The 19,801-nt window shown below is 43.3% G+C and overlaps 1 protein-coding gene across 3 annotated transcripts in view; it reads left to right on the forward strand.

Moving 5' to 3' along the window:
- The first annotated feature begins 7,393 nt into the window (after positions 1-7,393).
- Positions 7,394-19,801, forward strand: part of CHPT1 (choline phosphotransferase 1) — a 42,786-nt gene continuing 30,378 nt past the window's right edge. The window contains exon 1 of one of the 3 annotated variants that reach the window (XM_036866005.1): positions 7,394-7,799. In XM_036866005.1, coding sequence (XP_036721900.1) covers positions 7,527-7,799 — 273 coding nt within the window. In that variant the 5' untranslated portion in view covers positions 7,394-7,526. The remainder of the gene's footprint in view (positions 7,800-19,801) is intronic. The other 2 variants (XM_036866004.1, XR_005021511.1) reach the window with 2 other exon arrangements.

The following is a 19,801-nucleotide window of genomic DNA, read 5'->3' on the forward strand; positions in this document are numbered from 1 at the left end:
CCTGAAGAAGTTAAGCAACAGTGATGGACAGACAGGGAGGGCGTGGCAAGAAAGGGCTCAGTGAAGGCCAAGACCAAGATCAACGTCAAGTAGGAGGGAGGAAAGGAGGACAGACCAACACATTATTATTTGTACAGAGGGAAGGGCAGTCAAGAGCAGCGAGACAGAAATGAAGCCAGAAACAACCTCACCAGACAAGGAACTAAAGAAAGAGGAAACGGCAGTGAGAAAATCAACACTAGAAAGAAAAGAGCTCCTGCTTCTGTGCTTCGCGGGCATTGTCTCCGTCACAGGTTCTTCCCCCTGTCTACCTCGACAGCCCTCCTCTCTGCAGAAGAAAGGAGAACTTTGGACAGGTTGTGAGAGCCCAGTGTGAAGCCACTGCCACCACCCCTCACATGCTATTCATTAAAGTTTATCCACATGCTACCTTCTTCTCCATGATATATGAGTTTATTTAATAGAAAAGTAATTTTTTTCTTCCCAGATCTTCAAATGGATGTTGTTCCAAGCATATTGTCAGGGAGCTAAAGGTATCCCAGTCTGGGAAGCACAGCAGAATGTTAGAAAAGACTCATCAACACTGAACAACAAACACCCTCACTGAGGACCAACAAGTAGATCTCAATTCCACTGTAGGTGGTCTTACATAATCAGTTTTATATATATATATATATATATAAAATAGAAAATAGAAAAATAAAATAGAAAAATTTGATATCTATCTATATATCCCTTCTTTGCCCTGGAAAGAACAGGTTTAACCAAAATTAAGTGAGCCAGCCTGGCCTTTCTTATCCCTTAATTGTCCTCAGCCCTGTGTCTCCTCGTTGTGCCCCGTCCCCCTTCCACCTGGGGCCTGCTCAGAGCTGAGCCTCCACCCAAGCCTCCTGAGACTCAATATGCTTCAGTCCCTCATCAGTCAAAATGTGGTCGGTTATCAGCGGCATCAGCATCACCTGGGAGCTTCTTAGGAATGAAAACTCTTCCCTCCACTCTCTCTCCAGATCCGCTAACTCAGAACCTGAATTATCACAGAATCTCCAGGTGATTCCTGTGCTCGATCATGTTGGGAGTTCAGCTTCAGCCCTCTTTCTCGCAAGTTCCTTGCATGGCTATTTATTTGGAGCCATTCTCTCTCAGGTGTCTCAGAGGAAAGACATTCTGATAAAAGCATCACTCCTAAGGTGTTATTTTTTAAACATAAATTTATTTATTTATTTACTTTTGGCTGCATTGGGTCTTCGTTGCTGCACGCGGGCTTCCTCTAGTTGTGGCGAGCAGGGGCTACTCTTCATTGCGGTGCGTGGGCTTCTCATTGCGGTGGCTTCTCTTGTTGCAGAGCACAGGCTCTAGGTGTGCAGGCTTCAGTAGTTGTGGCTCGCGGGCTCTAGAGCGCAGGCTCAGTAGTTGTGGCGCACAGGCTTAGTTGCTCCACGGCATGTGGGATCTTCCCGGACCAGGGCTCGAACCCATGTCCCCTGCATTGGCAGGCGGATTCTTAACCACTGTGCCACCAGGGAAGCCCTCCTAAGGTGTTTTTGATAATGACCTAACCTATCGTGGAAGTCTGACCTACTCTGCTTATCCTAAAAGCCCCAACCCGAAAATAGGAATAACTCATTGTGGGGCTTTACTCACCTCAGATTGCTGAAGAAGGAATTTTTGAGGAAGGGGATTCCCTCTAGTGCCCTCAGATCATACCATGGAAAACATTTTAAAGCAGTAGGATGTGAACTCAGAAAAGGATAATAAATAAAAGACAGTTAAAGGATATAAATAGGGCAGAATGCTAAGAACTGTGTCTCTGAGGGAAATCAGTTTCCAACCCTAAATCACTTTTGCAATTTCAGATAAAAAGCACAGTTACAACATCTGAGGGATTCTGTTGTGAAATTTGCTTTTCTGACCTTGTTCCAGAAATTAAGCATTTCTCGAGAAGACAGCAAAGGTTTTTGTCAATCTGTTATTGACAACTGTATTCTGCTCGTGTATTTTGTAAGGTTCCATGGTTCTATAAAATTTAGACTTTAGAGTCACAAAGTACAAAACTATAAAAACAAAATAAACCAAAGCAAGTAAATGAGAAAAGGCAAGTATATACTACAGAACTATACTAATCTTCCTAAGTACTCTAGACTGTGGGTCCAAAGCTCTAAACCCTTACACAGATAGCTTGACTCCCTGAATGATAAAATTCTGCTACACAGCAAATCTAGCCAGGTGATTTCTTGATTGCAATCCATGCCTTTTTCCAAACCAATGAAAGTCAGGGGCTTTTTGAAGCAGTTATTTTACACCTAATGTGGCTATATGAGACAATAACATTTTGTGGGAAGTTGGCCTAGATGTTGAAGACGCTGAGGAAGAAGATTTGAAATGTGAGTGCAAGTTACGCAAAAAGAACCAGTAATAAAACCAAGATAAGCAACCAACTAAAAACTTGTGGATGCCTCTTGTACCGTGGATACGTAAGACGTTGGGAAAGGCTGGGGGATGAGTACCCGGGATCTCTCTGTACAATTTTTGCAACTTTCTGTGAGTCTACTATTTCAAAACAAAGAGTTTTTAGAAGTATGGATGTCTGCTGGGTGCCAAGAACTCAGGAACACGCTCGGTGCAGGGATGTGGTCCTGATACTCTGACGCTGGACAAGAAACAGATCAGTACATAAATAAGTGCCCCAAGACAGACTGGATCACAAGGTACAAGGTACTCTGTGTGGAAGCAGGAGAGGTCAACTGGAAGAATAGGAGAGGCCATCTCAGAGAAGGTGGAATTTAAGCTGAGCCTTGACTGATAAGCAATGTTTTAAGGGTGATGAGGGATGGAAGGTACTCCCCAAGCCCAGGGAGCAAAGTGGGGCGGGGCATGAGGAAGCGCTTGGTATGTTTAGGAACAGCTAATGGACCCGTGAAGCTGGAGCATCGGACTTAGGGAGGGGAGTGAGGGAAGAGACACTTGGGAGATAAGACTGGAAAAGAAGAGTGGACCTTAGAATGCCAAGCTAGGGAGGTTGGACTTTACCAAAGTCCTCTGAGCAAGGGAATGATTCATCAGTTTCAGTAAATTTAGTGAGATGATATATAGAAAAAGGACTGCTTAATATTGACAAAAATACTCATCTAAGTCTGGTATTTAATATATGTAACTTATTAGGTGACATTTAGCCATAGGTAGGAGTGCAGGCTCTGGACTCTGACGACACTGGCTGGAATCTTGGCTGTATCTCTATTCTAGCAATCATGGGCAAGCTATTGAACCTCACTGTGTTCCAATTTCCTCATCTGCAAAATGCGGACTAATAATGGTACCTACTTCCTAGGATTTTTGTGAGGATTAAATGAAATAACTCCTGATGCTCAGAACAGTTCCTGGCATAGGATAGGAACTCCTAAGTGTAAGCTGCCATGTTTGTTCAGGAAAAGGAAAAATTACATAGATATCAATCACTATGTAATAAACCATGATAATCAAAGGAAGCCATGATGCAAGAGGTAAAATAATAGGAAATCTCTAATCTACTTTTCTTTGACATTAGACAGATACGCCTTGAATTAATTTGAAATTTCCAAAAATTCACCAACCGCCGCCCCCCACCCCCCTCCCCCCCCGCCCCTCAAAAAATAAAAACCATGGGAAAGGTGAAAAGCAGCTTAGGAGCATGAGTGTTAAAGATGTGCTTTTTGTGTGCTTTTTTTTTTTTTAATTTTTGACTTTTACTACTTTTTAACTATTCCATATTTGCAAAAGAAAAGGATTACACATACATATAGCATAAATAATAATAAAATGAATACCATGTTCCTATTACCTCGTTTAAAAACTGTGGTTGAGACAGCTAGGTGACACTCCAATATCCATTCCCCCACTTTTCAATAGAAATTTCTTAGCTGGAAAAATGGTTGGCCTGCTAAAGCCTTCATTTCCAGCCTCTTTTGCAGCTAAATGTAACCATGTGACCAAGTTCTGGCCAATGGGATGAAAGCAGGGCAATGTGTGCATCTGTAGGCCATGCCCTTAAAAGGAAAGGAACACAGGGTCTCCCCTCTTTTCCCCCTTGCAACTGATTGGAAGTTGTGGCCAGCCATTTCTGACCACAAGGACAAGGGCAACACACTAAGGTGTCAGACTAATAAAATGGAAGAAATCTGTGTCCCTGACACCTTGGAGCTGCCATACCAGCCCTGGATTGTCTACCCAATTAGGTGTGAAAAAAATTAACATCTATCCTGTTTCAGCCTCTGTAGTTTTGTATCCTAACTCATACAATTACCAATATTTTTGAAGCCATCTGTGTGCCCTTCCACAGTCCCATCTTCTTTCCTCTCTACCAGGAGTAACGACTCTCTGGAATTGTATTCATCATTTTTTCCTTTTCTTCATAGCTTTGCCACATATGTACGTATTCCTAAACACAAAATCTTGCCTGTCTTCGAACTGTATATGAATGAAATCATACTGTGTGCATTTTTTCTGTAAGCTTTTTTGTCACTCAGTATTATGCTTGTTCAATTTATCTATGTTAATAAGCATAGCTTATTAAACTTGCTAAATAATATTAAATTATGTGAAAATACCACAGTTTATTTATCCATTCAGAATTGGTAGACATTTAGGTTATTTACAGCTTTTGGTTACTGTACAAAGACGCTATGAATGGTCTTATATGTGTTTCCTAGGACACATGCAAGAATTTCTCTGGGATACACTCCAGGATCAGAATTGTGATGTTACAGAGTATGGGCACATCAACTTTACCAGATAATGCCAGACTGTTTTACCAAATGATTGTACCCATCTATTCTCCCTTGATAACACTTGAACTTAGGTAGGCTGGTGATTAAGTTCTGGCCAGTGGGAGGTATGTACAACTGTTGTTAGGGACTTCTGAAAAAGCATTCTACTTTGCTGGCTGAGTTGAGTGGCATCAGCTTTTTTCCTACCCTCTTCCACTTTCCTGCTGCTTGAAATACAAATAGGATGGCTGGCACTACAGCAGCCTGTTCAGAACCAAGAGATGACCTTGTAGGTAGAAGCCAGAGTGAGGATGTTGGAGCAGAAAGACAGAAGAGCTTGGGTTCCTGACGACCATGGACCCACCATCCCCGTCCTGGGCTGTCAATTCTAAACTTATGTGAGAGAGAAATAAACTTCTATTTTGTTTATGTCACCACGTTTTGGGGCTTTTGTTATAGATATCTGAACATAAATCTAGTTTATTGTTTTTCTATTTCTTGTGGATTTTTAGGAATTCTTTATATGATCTGGGTACTATTCAATATGGATTTTATTTGAGGGAAATACCTTTTTCCCGTTTATGGCTTGCCCTTTCATTCTTTCTGATGTTCTTCATGTATATTAGAAATTATCTGTAATATAGTTAAATTTATTTACCTGGAAAAGGACTTTTCCTTGGCTTACTCATGGCACTAAGTTAAAAGACAGGTATTTCCAAGTTTACTGTACAAAAAACCAACATAGTTAAAAGTGGATCTCTGTCGTTCTGATTCCTTTCCTGCATTTGTCAGCATCATTTTTCACATTAAAGATTAGGAGATGTATATTCAGTGCATGGTTTGGTCTGCAGACACCCTCATATTGCTCTAAGGAAGGGATTGCTAATCTTTTTTATGGTAAAACGCCAGACAGTCAATATTGTAGGGTTTGCGAGCCATATGCTCTCTGTCACACCACTGAACTTTGCCCTTGGAGCATGAAAGCAGTCATAAGCAATATGTAAGGCATAAATATGGCTTTATTCTTGGCACAGAAATATGAATTTCATGTAATTTTGCATCACAGAAAAAAATTTTTTTCAGTGATTTAAAAGTCTAGGGACTTCCCTGGTGGCGCAGTGGTTAAAAATCCTCCTGGCAATGCAGGGGACACAGGTTCGATCCCTGGTCGGGGAAGATTCTACATGCCGGGTAGCAATTAAGCCTGGGCTCCAAAACGACCAAGCCTGCGCTCTAGAGCGCACGTGTCACAACTCCTGAGCCCACGTGCCACAACTACCGAAGCCCATGCACCTAGAGCCCGTGCTCCGCAGCAAGAGAAGCCACAGCAGTGAGAAGCCCGCGCACAGCAACGAAGACTAGCCCCCGCTCGCTGCAACTAGAGAAAAGCCCATGCACAGCAAGGAAGACCCAATGGCAGCCAAAAAAAAAGTCTAAAAAACTGTACTTAGCTTATGGGCTGTATGGAAACAGGTGGTGGGCTGGGTAGTAGTTTGTTGGCCTGTCTCCAAGGTGTTGTGGTGGACTCTGTGGGATAAACTGCACCTGCCGATAGCCGCTGCCCTACCGAACTATCACGAAAGCAGTTTCTGAGCTTGTTCTATGCCTTAGAGAAGTGCGTAATGATAAGAACCAGGAGGTGAAGAAAAAGGGAAGTGGCAAAGGTTGTGCAAAATGACGTGTTTATGACAGGCTATCCCCTGTCTAAATGGGTGCATTGTGAGGTAAGGGCCTGGTGAACTGCCATTGTGTGGCAAGCATGCTTGCTCCGTGGGCCAGTGGAAGATACCACCTGGATCCCTGTCTTTGGGAGGAAGGGCGTGTGTAAAAATATCCATTGTTATTGGTATCAGATGCTCTGAGAAATAGGCATTTATTTGGCTTTCAACCATTCAGTCCCCTTGTTAGACGGTGTTTCTAAGTCCTGAGTGGTAGGTCCAATACCTTGGAATCTGAACCCTGAACCTTGATCCCTGAACCTGCAAGTGAGGGTTCTCTAGAGCTAATACACAGCCAGGGCCCCAGTCCTCGGGGTTGGAAGGAAGAACTGTGCCCGTGTGTTTATCAGGCAAGACCTCTCTTCAGGCCGACGGATGGGGACCTCACGCCGGTGACCCAAGACGTGCAAAAATCATGTTCTCACACAATACCCCGCTCCCCACCGCCCGGCTCTGCAGGCTGCGGCGTCCTGCAGTGTGGTTAAAGGCCAGGGCGTTCGCACACTAGGAGATCTGAGCTGTGCACACCGCATGAGTTAGAGCAACCCGCTTCTAACTGTCCAGCCGTCGAGACTTCCCTCTGGGGAGCGTCACCAGCCGTCCCGGGAGAAGGATCGGGTCTTAGAGGCAGGTGCATCAGGCTCTTGGGGAAGTCTGGGCCCTTTGCGCGCCAATTAGAAAGTGACAATCGGCGGAGCCACCGCGGTGACCCGGTGGCCAGTGCGGGCCTGTCCCACCTGCCCTGACACCTCGCGGGGCGGAGGCGGCCCCCTCCCCCTCCCCTCCCCCTCCCCCTCCCCTCCCCCCCCCCCTCCCCCTCCCCCTCCCCTCCCCCTCCCTTCTCTCCCGGAGCCCTCCCCCCCCCCCCCCCGCCGCCGGCCGCTCTGGGGGCGGGGGCCCCGGGACCAGGGGCGGCCCGGCCTGACCTCGCCCTCGGCCGCGGGCCCGACCGACGAGTCCCACCGGGCCGGCGCAGGCCCGGGCCCGCGAGCCCCTCCCTCCACCTGTCCCCGCCCGGGCGCCCGGCGCGGGCTGTGCTCGCTCGCAGCGGCGGGGCCCGCAGGCGGCCATGGCGGCGGGCGCCGGGGTCAGGCCGGCGCCGCGCTGGCTGAAGGCGCTGGCCGAGCCGCTGAACAAGGCGCAGCTGCGGCGGCTGGAGGAACACCGCTACAGCGCCGCGGGCGTCTCGTTGCTTGAGCCGCCGCTGCAGCTCTACTGGACCTGGCTGCTCCAGTGGATCCCGCTGTGGATGGCCCCCAACTCCATCACCCTCCTGGGCCTCGCCATCAACCTGCTCACCACGCTCCTGCTCATCTCTTACTGCCCCACGGTCACCGAGGAGGTAGGGCCACCGCCCGCCCGCGGCCCCGCAACTGCTCTCCCCCGGAGCCCCGCGGCCCCGGCCCGAGCCGAGCTCGCCCCGCCCCGGGTGCGCCTCTGGAGGCGCCCGGAGAGCCCCCCGCGCGGCCGAGCCTCTCGGGGCCGCGGAGGGGCGAACCCCGCCTCTGCCCCCGCGCCGCAGTCGCCCCGACCCTTCCCTGGCCCGCCCGAAGGCTGTCACGCCGCTACCCGGTCCCATGTCCACCCCGAGCCTCCCCCGGACGGCGGAGGGGCTGTCAAGGTCACTGCCCAGTCCCGTGTCCACCCCCACTCTCCTTCGGGCGGCGGACGGGCGGTCTCGGCCACTGGCAGCGGGGGTCGCCTGCCTGCCTGGCCGCCGCCCCATCCCGCGCCAAGCGGTTCCTTTGCGCACTGGGCACTGAACACCCCCAGCTCCGTGCCGCCTGGCTCCGGGGATTGTGGTTGGGTTGGCCAAGCCCGAGATGCCCTTTGGACACTTTTATACTCAGCCGTCCGTTTCTCAAAGGTTGCGCTAGTGATCCTGTAATTACTGGTAGCACTGATCAGAGATAAGTTACTTTTAAGAGGTTCCTTCCTCGTTGCTTCGTTGACTTTCTCGTGGAAAACAAAAGTATTAGCAAAGTGTTAATCCTTATCCTCACGACCCAGGGATCGTAAAAGCCATCGGATTTTATTAGCAATGAATATTTGACCTATGTCCAAAATAAGACGAGTAAATAATGTGGGCTTTCTATACTTGGTAATCGGGAGCATCCCTTGGGCTGAGTGTGATAAGGGTCAGGAGGCAGAGGGAGCTACTCCCATATATAGCTTTTTAGAGTACGTGGGATAAATATTACTGCACGTTTTGTGACATTGCTTTCTTTTCCCTCAAATAGAGAACTCCGTTTATAATCATATTTGAGTATAGGTACTATGGAGAACTAATTCGAGATGAGGTTGGATAGCAGGAATACAGTGGAAATATTTCATGCCCTCCATACATGGATCCATTTTTTAAGTGTTTGATGAAACCTACATTTTAAACATATTGAATATCTTGCTGATTGATGGATATGTTATTATATATGATTTTTCGGCAGACGTTCCCGTTGTTAATTCATTTACATATTGTTTTTAAAAAAGTAAGTTGCGGCCTGTTTGCAGAATTCCCCAGAGGCAGTGCGCCAGAATGAAAAGTGCACTGGGTTAGAAGTGAAGGCTTGGTTCTAATGTGGCTCTGCCACAGCATGGAGTGACACGTGGGTCTTGCCTTCCCTGTGTAAAATAGAAATAATACCTGCCAAGCCAATTTCACAAGAATGCAGTGAGGACTAAATGATATATTACATGCAGATAAATGCAGAAAATTAGAATTTGTTCAGCGCGTTACAAATATCACTGGTATTAAAAATGTCCTGAAAACCTATAATAAAATTTAGTTTTTACTGGGCCTAGATTTGGCTAACAGCATTTGGATATTTCTGATATTTGCCAGTTAAATTGTGAACTTTTCAATGTTATTATTAATTTAAGAACCATTTGTTGAGCACTTCCAAAAAGCAGGGCATACCAAGAAGTCCAAGAGAATCTGTTTAGGGATGTCGGGGTGAGGATGGGGGGCTGATGGAAAAGGTAAAATTATGATTAAATTAATTTTTAGGCTATGCCTCATTTAAAAAAAAAAAAAAAAGGTGGCAGGTGGGAAGAATCTGAGGCACTCTTCAAAAAAAAAAATATCGCAATGATCCAAAAACGGGAAGTAAGGGTTGAAATAATAAAATGAAACTGAGAAGAGTTTCTGAAATGTAATTAGATCCTGCACTGCTTCCAAGTGGCTGAAGCAGTGAGGGGAAACACCATTACAGGATTCACATTGCCTGTCTGATAAAATCCCAGCAATAGCACAAAAGAAGCATAGCAGTTCAGGCTATTTTGCTTTCAGGCCACAGAGCTAGTAAATGACAGGACCTGGTAGGGTTCAGACCCAAGTCGGTCTGACTACAAAGCCGGATTCTTTTTACCACATACCACCACCATCTCATCTGCAGTTCTTGCCTTTCTGTGTGATGTGTAGGAAAAATACCTTGTGTTCTATGTAATGCTTATTAGGTATGTAACGTACGTTCACATCCATTATTGCATTTGTGTCTTATGTCAACTCAAGGAGGCTGGCAAGTTTTTTCCCTTCCTAGAATGGCCATCACACCATTTTAGTATTTCTTCTATCCATCCATCCTGAAGTAATAGTAGCATACATTTTTATTAAGAGGAAATTGAGGCCTGGAGGGTTAAGTGACTTTAACTTGGCTTGAAACTTGTTTTCTGATTCTTAGACTTAAGAATTCTTAGTGCTTTTTCATACTTGACAAATTGCTTCCAGAAAGGGTCAGGGAAAACCCATATGGTTTTTGGACTCTGATGCTTGGGTTTATCTACCCATTGAGGATGTAATGCTGACTACATATCTATATTAATAATAATATTTGATCTATTTTTTAACTGTATTGATATTTCTAGGACATGACTGGGGATGAAGGGAAATTAATAGAAAAACAGTTAAATGATTTATATTAAACTTCTACAGTGGTGTTCTGAACTGTATTTCACACCACCATTTCCTTAAGGAACTTTCCGCTCCAGCCAAATTTAACTACTTTTTTTTTTTTTTGGGCTGTGTTGGGTCTTCCTTGCTGCGTGCGGGCTTTCTCTAGTTGTGGTGAGCCGGGGCTACTCTTCGTTGCGATGCGCAGGCTTCTCATTGCGGTGGCTTCTCTTGTTGCAGAGCACAGGCTCTAGGCGTGCAGGCTTCAGTAGCTGTGTCTCGCAGGCTCTAGAGCGCAGGCTCAGTAGTTGTGGCGCGCAGGCTTGGTTGCTCCGCGGCATGTGGGATCTTCCCCGACCAGGGCTCGAACCCGTGTCCCCTGCATTGGCAGGCGGATTCTTAACCACTGCGCCACCAGGGAAGCCCTGAACTACTTCTTATGGCAAAGATTTCTCTCCTTCTTGTCCCTCTCTTTTCTCCTTCCTCTTCCTTTCTCCTGTCCAACTTAATCTCTCAGTGTCCAGTCCTAATGCTACATCCTTAGGAAATTTTTTTTTCTTCTCTGGAGTCAAACCAACCACTTAATCCTATAAACTCCCATAATAATGACAATGATTGCTGACATTTACCGGGTTTTACTTACGTACTAGGCATTAATTTAAGCTGCTTTTGTCTATTATCTCATTTAATATTCTCAACAACTTTCCAAAAAGGTATTATTATTATCCCCATATCATAGATGAGGAAACGGAAGGGAAATAAATTAACCTCTTTAAGCTGATACCAGGATTCCAAGCCAGAAAGCTATACTTCCACCACAGGTCTTTGTAGCTCTCTTGTGGAACGTCTCCATTTTATTTTGGTTATGTGTGTGATGTGATGTTTGGTTGTGTATATCCTTACTGAGCAAGACAGTCTACCATATTTTAAGTTCAGACAGCAATTGCCCATTTGCACATTCTCCACAGCATAGTGCCTTGTGTAAAGCAGGTGCTTGGTAAATATTTGCTAAATTATTGCCTGCATGCATGAAATAACAAATTGTAATCTTGGGAGATGATGTTTTTCCACCGTTATTCAGTTTTAGCTGGTCTTAGATTAAATACTTAATCAATTTGGCCTGGGGAATTTTAACATGAGTAAGCAAGAGTTGGGGCAAACAGAAAACAAAAACTGAATTGCATCACCCTCACCTTGATGAAGCAATTCTGTCTGAATGCTGCTCTGTATATAGTCCTTGGCCCCCGTTCCTTGGCTCCTTAATCCTAAAATAGAATCACAGATTCTGACTGCTTGAAGGACCTGAGAGCCTCTTTAATACAATTCTTACATTTGTAGATGAGAAAACTTGGTGATTCGAATCTGGTTCTTCCGGCTTCAGCTTAGTAGCATTCTCTACCACAAAACACTCATATGCTTGTTTCTGACTGGAATAAACTGTGGCTCCATTCCCTTTTCAGCTTATTTGAGTAAATATTTTTGCTCTGCCCTCTCTTTTTTTTTTAACATCTTTATTAGAGTATAATTGCTTTACATTGTCGTGTTAGTTTCTGCTGTATAACAAAGTGAATCAGCTGTATGTATACTTATATCCCCATATTCCCTCCCTCTTGTGTCTCCCTCCCACCCTCCCTATCCCACCCCTCTAGGTGGTCACAAAGCACTGAGCTGATCTTCCTGTGCTATACGGCTGCTTCCCACTAGCTATCTGTTTTACATTTGGTAGTGTATATATGTCCATGCCACTCTCTCACTTCGTCGCAGCTTACCCTTCCCCCTCCCTGTGTCCTTAAGTCCATTCTCTACGTCTGCATCTTTATTCCTGTCCTGCCCCTAGGATCTTCAGAAAGATTTCTTTTTTTTTAGATTCCATATATATGTGTTAGCATACGGTATTTGTTTTTCTTTTTCTGACTTACTTCACTCTGTGTGACAGACACTAGGTCCATCCACCTCACTACAAATAACTCAATTTCGTTTCTTTTTATGGCTGAATAATATTCCATTGTATATATGTGCCACATCTTCTTTATCCATTCATCTGTCGATGGACACTTAGGTTGCTTCCATGTCCTGGCTATTGTAAACAGAGCTGCAATGAACATTGTGGTACGTGACACTTTTTGAATTATGGTTTTCTCAGGGTACATGCCCAGTAGAGGGATTGCTGGGTCATATGGTAGTTCTGTTTTTAGTTTTTTAAGGAACCTCCATACTGTTCTCTGTAGTGGCTGTATCAATTTACATTCCCACCAACAGTGCAGGAGAGTTCCCTTTTCTCCACACCCTCTCCAGCATTTATTGTTTGCAGATTTTTTGATGATGGCCATTCTGACTGGTGTTGAGGTGATACCTCATTGTAGTTTTGATTTGCATCTATCTAATGATTAGTGATGTTGAGCATCCTTTCATGTGTTTGTTGGCAATCTGTATATCTTCCTTGGAGAAATGTCTATTTAGGCCTTCTGCCCATTTTTGGATTGGGTTGTTTGTTTTTTTTGATATTGAGCTGCATGAGCTGCTTGTATATTTTGGAGATTAATCCTTTGTCAGTTGCTTCATTTGCAAATATTTTCTCCCATTCTGAGGGTTGTGTTTTGGTCTTTTTTATGGCTTCCTTTGCTGTGCAAAAGCTTTTAAGTTTCATTAGGTCCCATTTGTTTATTTTTGTTTTTCTTTCCATTTCTCTAGGAGGTGGGTCAAAAAGGATCTGGCTGTGATTTATGTCATAGAGTGTTCTGCTTATGTTTTCCTCTAAGAGTTTTATAGTGTCTGGTCTTACATTTAGGTCTTTAATCCATTTTGAGTTTATTTTTGTGTATGGTGTTAAGGAGTGTTCTAATTTCATTCCTTTACATGTAGCTGTCCAGTTTTCCCAGTACCACTTATTGAAGAGGCTGTCCTTTCTCCATTGTATATTCTTGCCTCCTTTATCAAAGAAAGGGTGACCATCTGTGTGTGGGTTTATCTCTGGGCTTTCTGTCCTGTTCCATTGATCTATATTTCTGTTTTTGTGCCAGTACCATATGGTCTGATTACTGTAGCTTTGTAGTATAGTCTGAAGTCAGGGAGCCTGATTCCTCCAACTCCATTTTTCTTTCTCAAGATTGCTTTGGCTATTTGGGGTCTTTTGTGTTTCCATACAAATTGTGAAATTTTTTGTTCTAGTTCTGTGAAAAATGCCAGTGGTAGTTGAATTGACTCTGTAGATTACTTTGGGTAGTATAGTCATTTTCACAATGTTGATTCTTCCGATCCAAGAACATGGTATATCTCTCCATCTGTTGGTATCATCTTTAATTTCTTTCATCAGTGTCTTATAGTTTTCTGCATACAGGTCTTTTGTCTCCTTATGTAGGTTTATTCCTAGGTATTTTATTCTTTTTCTTGCAGTGGTAAATGGGAGTGTTTCCTTAATTTCTCTTTCAGATTTTTCATCGTTAGTGTATAGGAATGCAAGAGGTATCTGTGCATTAATTTTGTATCCTGCTACTTCACCAAATTCATTGATTAGCTGTAGTAGTTTTCTGGTAGCATCTTTAGGATTCTCTGTGTATAGTATGTCATCTGCAAACAATGACAGTTTTACTTCTTCTTTTCTGATTTGGATTCCTTTTATTTCTTTTTCATCTCTGATTGCTGTGGCTAAAACTTGCAAAACTATGTTGAATAATAGTGGTGAGACTGGGCAACCTTTTCTTGTTCCTGATCTTAGTGGAAATGGTTTCAGTTTTTCACCATTGAGAATGATGTTGGCTGTGGGTTTGTCATATATGGCCTTTATTATGTTGAGGTAAGTTCCCTCTATGCCTACTTTCTGGAGAATTTTTATCATAAATGGGTGTTGAATTTTGTCTAAAGCTTTTTCTACATCTATTGAGATTATCATCTGGTTTTTATCCTTCAGTTGGTTAATATGGTGTATCACATTGATTGATTTGCATGTATTGAAGAATCCTTGCATTCCTGGGATAAACCCCACTTGATCATGGTATATGATCCTTTTAATGTGCTGTTGGATTCTGTTTGCTAGTATTTTGTTGAGGATTTTTGCATCTATGTTTATCAGTGATATTGGCCTGTCGTTTTCTTTTTTTGTGACATCTTTGTCTGGTTTTGGTATCAGGGTGATGGTGGCCTCGTAGAATGAGTTTGGGAGTGTTTCTCCCTCTCCTATATTTTGGAAGAGTTTGAGAAGGATAGGTGTTAGCTCTTCTCTAAATGTTTGATAGAATTTGTCTGTGAAGCCATCTGGTCCTGGGCTTTTGTTTGTTGGAAGATTTTTAATCACAGTTTCAATTTCAGTGCTTGTGATTGGTCTGTTTATATTTTCTATTTCTTCTTGGTTCATTCTCGGAATGTTGTGCTTTTCTAAGAATTTGTCCATTTCTTCCAGGTTGTCCATTTTATTGGCATATAGTTGCTTGTAGTCATCTCTCATGATCCTTTGTATTTCTGCAGTGTCAGTTGTTACTTCTTTTTCATTTCTAATTCTGTTGATTTGAGTCTTCTCCCTTTTTTTCTTGATGAGTCTGGCTAATGGTTTATCAATTTTGTTTATTTTCTCAAAGAACCAGCTTTTAGTTTTATTGATCTTTGCTATTGTTTCCTTCATGTCTTTTTCATTTATTTCTGCTCTGATCTTTTTGATTTCTTTCCTTCTGCTAACTTTGGGTTTTTTTGGTTCTTTCTCTAATTGTTGCTCTGCCCTCTTGATCTATGCATATAAATCCATGTCAGTGTCTGTTAAGAGAGTGTTTGTAGCAGATAGGTGCCCAGCCTAGGGTGGGTCAAAGGGCATTGAATAATTTCTTTCCTTCATGATGATAGAAAGTTGAATCGAAAAGCAAGTGTATCTGTGGAAATCAGAATGACCTTAAGAAATGGTTTATTCCCTGTCTAAATAATTCAGATTTGAGTGGATTTTGGACTATAAAGTAAAGAGTTATTTGTTGGGGGAATAATAAGAAAAGGCAATAACCTAGTCACATTCTTTTATAGGTTTGGTTTCTTTGAAATCTAGAATATTTCCTCTTTTTTGAAAATCACCTATCTCCCTCTATTTTTTTTTAAACAGTTCAATAACTTAAGAAGCATCGCTTATTAAGGCAGGACTCTTGTAAGAGAGTGGCCTCTCTTACTAAAGCAAAATAACTTGCAGGAGGTGAACATTCTAGAAGCAGGGCACAGAGTAGAGTGAGGCCAGCAGGCATGTGCACGACCCTGAGAGTAGTAAATGCCGCCTTAAATTCTGCAGCCACGGTGACTTGCTTGCCTCACCCTAAATCCAGCCCTGTCTAGAAGGAGCTTCTGCAGGTAATGTAGAAGTAGCTTTGCTTTGGGGGTCGTCCCTTTGATTCCTGTGGCTTTCCTATACTTGATTCCCAAGAAACAAGCCGTTTCTCCTTTAGAATTCTGGTTCAAGTGTGGATAAAACATGGCATTGTGGTGTATAGAAGGAGCTTTAAATCCCACTCCTGGTGGCTTTGACCTGGGCAAGGGTCCGACCACTTGGTTTCTGTGAAGTTAAAGAGCAGAACAGATGTAAAAGCACCCAGCACAGTTGATGATGATAGATCTGCCCAGGGGATTCTCTTCATTCCCCTCTCCCTGCCTGTTTCCCTTGGCCCAGTGAGAGGCTGGCATTTTCAACAAGAATTCTAGTAAGTACTAAAAGAGGTTTTTAAAAAGAATACAACTAGGGGCTTCCCTGGTGGCGCAGTGGTTGAGAACCTGCCTGCCAATGCAGGGGACACGGGTTCGAGCCCTGGTCTGGGAAGATCCCACATGCCACGGAGCAACTGGGCCCGTGAGCCACAATTACTGAGCCTGTGCGTCTGGAGCCTGTGCTCCGCAACAAGAGAGGCCGCGATGGTGAGAGGCCCGCGCACCGCGATGAAGAGTGGTCCCCACTTGCCTTAACTAGAGAAAGCCCTCGCACAGAAACGAAGACTCAACACAGTCATAAATAAATAAATAAATAAATAAATAAAAGAACGTGAATTTCAAAAAAAAAAAAGAATACAACTATTCACAGGAAATTTACAAACAAAGAAGAATGCCTTTCAAAGTAAAGACTTCTAATGTCCTGAGAAAGCCCATCCGGCCCTGATGTGCTGGTTGCCTGGTGTTCGTGCCCTGCCTGGTTTCCTCCACCAGCTTGTAACCCGCCTTATTTCCTGAAGATGGGTGTGCTCCTCTCAAATGCTGGCCTGCACCCGAGCTGAAGCCAAAGCTCGGGGTGAAGCAGTAAGCGGCTAGGGTCTTCCTGCTGGGCAGGACTGAGAGTGACCCCACCCTTCGTGACCACCAAGCCTCTGGAGCCTCCCCAGCCTCGGTTCCAACGGGAACCCTCCTTCTGTAAACAAGGAAGTGCCCCTGGCCACAGGTTCAGCTGTGTCACAGGCACATAATACAGGTTAGAGCCATGTCAGATTAGCAGCCTATTAAAATTCCCCTTCGCTTAAAAATCACTAGGATCACTCGACTGGGTACAAAGTCCATCTTCTAACACCATACCAGCGTTACAGTTTTTCACATATGCCTGACCTGTCTTCTGATTTTCTTTCTTCCTACCTCTTATAAATGCAGTTTCTATTTTTTATGGAGAGAGAAGTCAATTGATGTTCGGATAATTGAAATCTCCCTATTACCAGCTGACCCAGCCGTTACTGATTATGTAATACCTTTTGCATCTGTATCAACTTATATCCAAAGCTATTTAAAGCAAAGAGACACTTTTTAAGTATGAAAATTCATATAAATAGGCATTGTATAGTTTCACTATTTCCTAAATTTTAATTGAGGAAGATTTTTGCTTTTGTGTATTACCTATGCTATTTTTTACTTACTGTTTTTCTTTACATCAACTTTAAATCTACTCCTTTTTAAAGACTTAGACTCGAAGCCTTAATATCTACAATCATAGATTTGATAGCTATGCTAGATAATTTTTAAATTAATATTTTCTAAAATACATTAAATAAAGACATAAGTATTAAAATGAAAAATTTATCTATGAATCACCTAAAATTATCTTATATAGTATCAGAAATAATAACTAAAATGTACTGAGCTCTTCCCATATGCCAGGCACTTTTCTAAGCCCTTGACATGTACTAATTCATTTAATTCTCACAGTGAGATAGGAACAGTGATTATTCCCATTTTTCATAAAGGGAAACTAAGGCACTGAGAGGTTAAGTGGCTCATCCAGCTCACTCAAGGATCAGGTGCAGGTGGAATGCAGAGTCTACACTCCTAACCACTCTGCAAGAAAAACCCAGCACATGTATTCTTCCTTTTGGAAACCATTTTACCTGATAGGTTACCAGGTAACCTATTAACCTGATCATCAGTTGATTTTAATCATCTAGTTATTTAGCTCTCATGGTATAAACAGCAGATTTTAAAAACAGAGAACATACCTCCTACTCTTGAGAGGATTCTAGTTCCATATTAAAGATGGGGCCTTAGAGACTACCTAGTCTAGCGTCTTCATTTACAGAAAACCTAAGAATGTATTTCCCAAAATCCAGTATTCTAAGGTCTGAGCTGTAAGTAAAATTTGTCCAGTGAGCAGAAATGTGTTCACTGGGACCTCCCTGGTGGCACAGTGGTTAAGTACCCGCCTGCCAATGCAGGGGACACAGGTTCGAGCCCTGGTCCAGGAAGATCCCACATGCCACGGAGCAACTAAGCCCGTGCGCCACAACTACTGAGGCTGCGCTCTAGAGCCCGCAAGCCACAACTACTGAAGCCTGGGCACCTAGCCCGTGCTCCGCAACGAGAAGCCACCGCAATGAGAAGCCCACGCACCACAACAAAGAGTAGCCCCCGCTCGCCGCAACTAGAGAAAGCCCGCGCGCAGCAACGAAGACCCAACACAGCCAAAAGAATATAAATAAATTCATTAATAAAAAAAAAAGAAATGTGTTCATTGATCACTTTCTAAATCTTTTCGTCCTTTTCCTGATGTGTGTGCTCATTCAAACACGTATAAAAAGAGGTATAATACCCAGGATAAATAATTGATCTATATATGAGTGTTCTCTCTGATCCAGAGTTATTTTGAACAAGAACAATTGCCATACGGTCTGGTTCAAATCTCTGGTTTCTCTAATCCTTTATTTCAAGTAACTGGAAAAAGTAAAATATCGCAAGTACTTAGTTTTATACAGTTCTTTTTCAGTGATGTAACTGAAAAGCAATTTAAATATATTAGTGGGGTTTTTTTAATGACTAGGGCTTATGATTGATTCTTAGTAATTATTTTGTCTTCTAGAATAAACTTATATAATAATCTTTCACACAGTCATGTAAGATTCATCATTAGTGAGTTATTACTTAAATTGTGATATAGCCACATAATTGAATACCATGCAGTCACGTAAAAGAATGATGTAGATCTTTATGCTTGACCTGGAAAGGTTTCTATGATGTAGTATAAAATTCTGATCTTAAAGGATACAGTAGATCTTATAAAAATTATATAATTAAGAACGTTAAATATTAAGAATCTAATATGATCTGGAGAAGTTCCGCTTTTTATACAGTCTCCTTCTGCAGAAGTATTCTGATATATTGCTTAAGACTTTGTAATCCACACCTGATTTTCCCACGCTTACATTTAAATTTTTTAAAAATAAGTTAACATGAAAACTAGAATTGAGTTGGGGTGGCTCTGTAGCTCCTGCTTCCACCCAGAGTGTCTTCTGTAGTGACACCCACGTTAAGCAGACTCCTGGAAGGAAGAGGCATGCTGCTCCTGGCAAGTGGATCCCCCGGCTGGGGCCTGTTTTGCAGAGATAACAGGTGAGAAAAGAAGTTGAAAATTTTCAAACTGTTTCATAGCTCCCAGATGGGAATGGAGGTGATGACAACAGAGTAAAGAGAAGATAGGTCCAGCTTCTGTGGCCTTGGGAAGACTGGAAAGGTAGCGAACGAGCAGCTGGCGGGCTGGTATGCCTTTCTGGGCTTAAAAGGAAAGAAGTCTCTCTCAGCTGCAGCGCTTTCCCACCCGTCTGGTTCACTGCACCTGGAATTGTATTGTGGGGGCAGGAAAGTGCTTCTCAGCAGGTTTGAAAGAATAGGTAAGAATCCAGGTGGGAAGCTGCATCCAGTCTGTGTAGCCTGCAGCACGACCGATCTGATAGATCTACCATAGGGCAGGTCAGAAAACCTGGGTTTGGTTCCTAGACCCAGTCTAGCTGCTCTTCTCAATGGAACTTTATCACCCCTCCCTAAGTTTCTCTTTTATCTGTAATGCAAAGAACATGATAATGCGTTGTCTGCCTTGTCTCTGTGGATTGCTGTATCAAATACAATAATGCATTTTTAAAATATATTATTTATTTATTTATTTTTGGCTGCGTTGGATCTTCGTTGCTGTGCGCACGCTTTCTCTAGTTGCGGTGGGCGTCATTGCGGTGCGTGGGCCTCTCATTGCGGTGGCTTCT

This window comes from Balaenoptera musculus, chromosome 10 (genome assembly GCF_009873245.2).
Source record: "Balaenoptera musculus isolate JJ_BM4_2016_0621 chromosome 10, mBalMus1.pri.v3, whole genome shotgun sequence".
NCBI lineage: Eukaryota > Metazoa > Chordata > Mammalia > Artiodactyla > Balaenopteridae > Balaenoptera > Balaenoptera musculus.